This window comes from Nicotiana attenuata, chromosome 8 (genome assembly GCF_001879085.1).
Source record: "Nicotiana attenuata strain UT chromosome 8, NIATTr2, whole genome shotgun sequence".
NCBI classification, from domain to species: domain Eukaryota; kingdom Viridiplantae; phylum Streptophyta; class Magnoliopsida; order Solanales; family Solanaceae; genus Nicotiana; species Nicotiana attenuata.
In genome coordinates this window covers 24,801,289-24,807,686 of record NC_031996.1, presented here as the reverse complement: position 1 = coordinate 24,807,686, position 6,398 = coordinate 24,801,289, and the positions used below count along the sequence as shown (strand labels likewise).

Genomic DNA, 6,398 nt, shown 5'->3' with positions numbered 1-6,398 from the left:
TGTCTAATTTTAATTTTTATTTTTCGTTTTCTGCACCCCCCACCCTTCCAACTGCGTCCCCTCCCCCCCCCCCCCCCCCGAAAAAAATATTTTTTAATATATTTTTCAGTTTTTAGTTTTTTTATTTATCGGTTTAAAAGTTTAAAATTTTACAAGTTCCAAAGTTATGAGTTCCGAGGTTTATGTGTGTGGAAGTTTCGGGTTAGAAATTCCGCGGTTTCGAAAGTTTATGAAAAATGTGGGTTCGGAAGGTTGTTGGTTTGAAAGTTTATGGCTTCATGTTTATTATATCTAAATTATTTATAAATACTCTTGAGAAGTCATTTTCCGTAATTTACGTATCAAACACCGGAAAATGAATAGGATTACTACTTATTTTCCAAGAAAATATTTTCTTAGAAAACATGTTTTACGGAAAACATTTTCCGTTATACCAAACACACCCTTTGTCGAACAAATTTAAAAAGGAAAGAAAATCATATTATTTTAAAAAAAATCTTTTTTTATATATACACATAGTTCAAGTGAAAAGCAATTGGTTCAATTGAACCCACATAATAACTCGTCGAAGATTTGCCTATGCCGACTTGGAGTGGGGGGATGATGAGATTAACCAAATGAATTTGGTGTTGAGTTTTTGCAGGAATTGATGAGATTTCGATGGATATGAAAGGTAAAAAATTAACCATCATTGGGACAGTTGATCCAGTGAGTGTAGTGAGCAAATTGCGCAAGTTCTGGTGGGCAGAGATACTTATAGTAGGACTAGTCAAAGAACCAGAGAAGAAAGAAGAAACCAAAAAAGAAGAACCTAAAAAGGAAGAAATCAAGAAAGAGGAGGAGCCACCTAAAGAGGAACCAAAGAAAGAAGAGCCACCCAAAGAAGAAGCAAAAGAAGAGGAACCACCTAAAGAGGAAGCAAAGAAAGAGGAACCACCCAAGAAGGAAGCAAAAGAAGAAGAGCCTAAAAAAGAAGAAGAAGAAAAGAAAGAAGAACCCAAAAAAGAAGAAGAGAAGAAAGCACAACCACAGCCACAACCACAAAGGATACTTTTGCCACAGCCACAACCTTATTTACAAGCTGCTTATAGGCCATATTATCCTCCAATGCAGACATATTACCAAGTTCACCACAGCATGGAAGAGAATCCAAATGCATGTAATATTTGTTAACCTTGTTGAAGAGAAAAAAGAAAGAAGTGTCATATGTATAGGTCACTCCTTTATGTTGTTTTAGTTATCTTATTATCAAGAATCAAATCAAGACTAACATTTGAAGAATAGAGAAGCTAGCTTTTGTGAATATATAGACAATGAGGCCTTACTCATGTATTCTAATATTAGATTGTGTAGAGAGCGTTGAATAAGAATTTTGCTACCACTATAGCTCAGGGCTAGCTCTTTTCCAAGGTGGTATTGAGAATGTAGAGAAGAGAGGAAAGATCCCTCTGAAAAGCCCCAAGCAATTGTTGCATATCATTCTTCTCCTCGAATTGCTCCAGTACCATGGACCACGAGGTGGGTGGGGGGAGAGGGGATCTGCGAGAGAAAATGCAACACGATAAAATGGTTCGCTTTGACGCGTACATAAGATCCTCGAATCAACCACATCTATCATTGTCGTCCATTATCGTTCTCTTCCCTGCCCCGAGAAGGGAGATCAAACAAAGGTAGTGATACACTAGTCATGTAAAAACACTTATACTATCAAGTCGTTTAAAATACCTGTCCTTAAAATAAGTGATTCCTAAGCTAAGGGAATTAAACTTAATTGCTACAATACTTTAAAACGTATTGATAATAATAATAAAAATTTATAGTATCAATATTTATAAGTTAAATCCTTTTTCCTTTTAAATACCAGAATTCAGCAAGATCACATGTAGTTATTGTTAGCACTCTAATTTCGGAGTAGTTGCTAATTGGTTATGAGGGATAAACACATGTGGCAGAGTTAGAGTTTAGATTACTGTTAACATGTTCGTATGAATCCAATAGTTTTGTTTCAAACTATGTATATTTGTTTTAAGAAATTTATTGAATATGTATAAGTTATTATCCAATAACTTAAAAAGACTAGAATCCTAAACTCTTAAGGTTAAAATGCTAGCTTGCTGATAATAGGCTAGATTCATGCAATTTGGCAATTGTTTATGCCCCGGCTTGATTATGTTTCAATGTTATAATATAGTTAAATGATGAAAAATGAGCTCTAATTGTGAATTTCACACATTGCAGGAGTGAGGAGCTTGTATGAGGCCTTAAAGCTGTGGCCACATTGAATAAGAAAAAAAACCCTAGGAGCTGAGTACGCGAGAAGACGAGAAAAAGAATCGAGGAAATAAAGGCCTGGACTAGCGCGTCCACTAGCGCGACCGCGCTAGTCCAGATGGCTGAGGCAGAATGTTGGGCTACTAGCGCGGCCATTAGCGCGCCCACTAGCGGGGCCGCGCTAGTCCAGTTCCGGAAGACTAAATTTTAGGGGTAAACTTGGAAGTGTGGGGGAAAATTCACTTAACCTATAGAAGGTCAAGCTCGCCCAATGATGTATTATTAAGGTTTTCATAGTTTAGTGCAAGAAAGAGGGAGGCAAGAGGCAAGGAGGATTTTTCACCGACGAATTCTTCCTTTATTCCTTTTGTTTTTTACGATTTGTGATGAATTTGAATATTATTGTGATGAACACTAGTATGAGTAGCTAAATCCTTTGTCTAGGGTTTTGATGGAACCTATTGAAGGATGAACTTCTTGATTATGTTAATATAGTTTGCCAGTTAATCTCTATTTGTTCAACTACGTGTTTGTTGTAGTTAATTGACAGGATCCTCAATTAGATGTGCCTATTTAGTGTGCATAACTCGGGAGGGAGTACATATTTAGGTAGTTGTTGAACATCACCACTCCCAAAGTATAAGAGGGATCTATAACTGCGGGTTTAAAGGCCGGATTAGGGATAACGAAGCCTTGGGTGCAATCTAAAGTGAGCTGCAATAAACAAAGCCAGTTAGTGTATCTCAGGAGAGTACGTCTAGTAAATTATCGTGATTACTCGGGAGAGATTTACGGTAAAAGGAGTACTCATGATTGATAGAGATATTTTGGTGAATCTATATGAAACATAATTGGAAGGGATTCCATCAATAGGGGAAATCACTACCTTAGAACCTTCTCATAATTATTTACAACTCAAGCATAGTTAGTTTTCAGCTGTTTATTTATTTTCAGTCTTAGTTATTAGAAATACCATCAACTGTTATTTACAACGTTTGGGGAAGTTGATTCCATAGAATTTAGTAAGTCCAACGAAAGTAATTGATAGGTTGATTTCTTGTGGGTTCGACTCTGGGCATAAATACTCAGATTATATTTACAACGTCCGTGTGTCCTTTTATAAGGCATAGTTGAGCGTGATCACTTGCCTTTGAGTAAACACAAAGTCATAAATAATATTCAAGAGTTGCTTTATTCCTGTATGTTTCCCATTTCTATTCACATAAATATCCTGCTTAAACTTATTTGGCGAAACGTACACAATAATTAATAAGACAACTTTTGCAGGAACATTTAGGGTACATCCAATTCCTTCTTTATTGATCTGACAATTTTGTGCTAGCCATGCTTTATTTCACGTGAAACGCCAACCATTTGAGTTGTTTTATGATAAACTTGTCTCATTATGAAATTACTTTGTTCCAATTTGGCTATGTTAGCACACTAGGCCCACTTTTTCTTGTTGGCAGTTTTTAAGTTAAATATATAAATATATACTTGCCATTTTCACATCCAGTAATGCAGCGGTCAGGTGGGAACTTAATAATACTATTTCTGAGAATATCTGAAAGCTCTTATATTTTGGTAATGTAAATATCATATATATTCTTAGAACTGAAGTTGTCAAAAGGACGGGTACCATCAAAACTTGATTGGATTAACATGAGCTGAATCAACATAAACGAGCAAATTATATATTAACCCGTTCAAAGGTTACTTTGAATTGAGATGGGCAGATTAAAGATGGACTAGACAATAGAGTCCTAGCCTAATTCAATCAACTCTAACCAAGTTTACTATTTTATTTTATTTTCATATAATTTATTTAATTGCCAAACAAAACTCGTGATTTTTTCCCCTTGTTATAAGTATACGCTGCATATCAAACATGAATTTTTTGTAAAAATTTCACGGGGCACCCTATTTGGTCGCTCCCTATAGACAACTTCAGATGTTTTCCTTCTCCTCTTTCTCCTCCTCCTTCTCCTTCTTCTTCGTTGTAAAAATAAAGGTGATGGTGAGTTTATATAGTATTTGTGAGCATATCTTAAGGTGGTTTATAGTGGTGAGTTGCTGTGGCGATTTATTTTTTACTACTGCTTAGGTTTCTTCTTCTTCTTCTTCTTCTTCTTCTTCTTCTTCTTAGTTGCAAAATGGGTTTGTTAGATTTATTGTTGTTTTGTCAAATTGAGGATTCGGTTTGTTCTTGATGATATTTGGAGGTTATGTTCAAATTTGAACTCATTTGGAGTAGATTTAGGTATTAAATCGTGTATTGGATTGTTAAAATTCGAAAATAAATTTCTGTTTCTGGGCAATTTGCACTTCAGAATTTGGTCTTAAGTGCATGAAAACATTGGTTACACTTAAGACTTATTTGGCCTTAAGTGCATCTGAAGTGCGATTTTTTCACTTCAGACCTATTTGCCCTTAAGTGTATGAAAATATTGGTTGCACTTCAGAACTATTTAGCCTTAAGTGCATCTAAAGTGCATTTTTTTCACTTCATGCCTATTTGGAATTAAGTGCATGAAAGCATTTATTGCACTTTAGAACTATTTGGCTTTTAGCGCATCTTAAGTGTAATTTTTGCACTTTAGACTTAATTGGCCTTAAGTGCATCATACTTCAAACCTATTTTTATTTCGACTTCAGACCCGATAAGTCTGAAGTTAATTCTAAAGTGAGTAGACTTGCAAATGTTTATGCAAAATGGGTATAACTTCATGTGATCCTAAAACTGGTTATAGATGCAAATGTCCCTGATAATTTGACATGTTTTATTATGGATAGGGCTATATATTTGGTCTAAATCAGCATGTTGACTTAGGTTATGCTCAAATTGATCCTCCATAAAATGTTCCCAACCCAATCTATAATTATGGAGCCGGTATACATAGATTATACATTAATTATATATTATTATACATATTGTATACATTGAGTTATGCATATCTTATACATCCGACGGCTATTTTTAGTTTAAGAGGTGGGCGGCTATTTGGGTTAATTCTTTATTTTTCAATTTCTAAGTAAAAATAGCATGGGCTAACCAGTTTTCGGATTGGTCATTGAAAAATATACTGGTCAATGTATACATATTGTATACATTGAGTTATGCATATCTTATACATCCGACGGCTATTTTTAGTTTAAGATTAGGTGGGCGGCTATTTGGGTTAATTCTTTATTTTCCAATTTCTAAGTAAAAATAGCATGGGCTAACCAGTTTTCGGTCTGGTCATTGAAAAATATACTGGTCATTGAAAAATATACTGGACTTCCATCACATTCTGGACCGATATATTATACTGGAACTCCAGTATATTGTGATGGAAGTCCAGTATATTATACTGGAATATTTTTCCGGATTTCGAACAGTGTTTTCGTTCAGATTTATCTTTATACGAAAAGTGGCTAAATTTCGATTACTTTTGAAACTGTGGCTATTTTCCAATGACCACTTGTAAATCTGGCTATTTTTGAATTTCTCCCAACTTCTAGACGTATGTCTTACCTACAAACTTTAAATTTAAATGGCAAAATACCTTAAAAGCCCCCTAAACTTGACACGAATTATTAGTTACAGTATTCATGGTCTTAATTACCCCCCTCAACTTGGCCTTTTGAGATCCATTGCCCCCCTGGACGCTGATGTGGCAAAGAGTGTGGGTGCTCTCGCTTGCCACGTAGATTTTTCCTGTATATGTGGCATTTTTTGTGAAAAATAAAATATATTTTTACCTTTTTAAGTATGTTACTTCTTTAGATAATTTTTTTCGAATACAATTTATGATAAAACTTGGATAGAACTACATTATTTAGGCTAAACTTTTTTATTTGGCTAAAAATAATTTAGTTAATCTTTTTTTGAATTTGACCTGAAAATAAAGATTTATACAATTGAAATAAATAGTCAAAGCATCTAAAAAGTTATAAAAAATACATAGTTCGAAATTAATTATTTTGGCTATAATTTTTTATATAGCTCTAAATTATGGTGCTCTAAAAATAAATTTCTTACAGATTTTACCTGAAAAAGTAAAAAAAATACAGTTGAAATAAATAGTCATTGCATAAAAAAGAAATAAAAAGTGTGTACAATTTTTTCAACTGTGTATTTTTAT

The 6,398-nt window shown here is 34.2% G+C and overlaps 1 protein-coding gene across 1 annotated transcript in view; it reads left to right on the top strand.

The window, feature by feature from the left end:
• Nucleotides 1-1,381, top strand: part of LOC109231079 (heavy metal-associated isoprenylated plant protein 39-like) — an 8,499-nt gene extending 7,118 nt beyond the window's left edge. Inside the window, exon 3 of the mRNA XM_019396625.1 lies at nt 644-1,381. Within this exon, the coding sequence (XP_019252170.1) occupies nt 644-1,173 (530 nt within the window). The 3' untranslated portion in view covers nt 1,174-1,381. The remainder of the gene's footprint in view (nt 1-643) is intronic.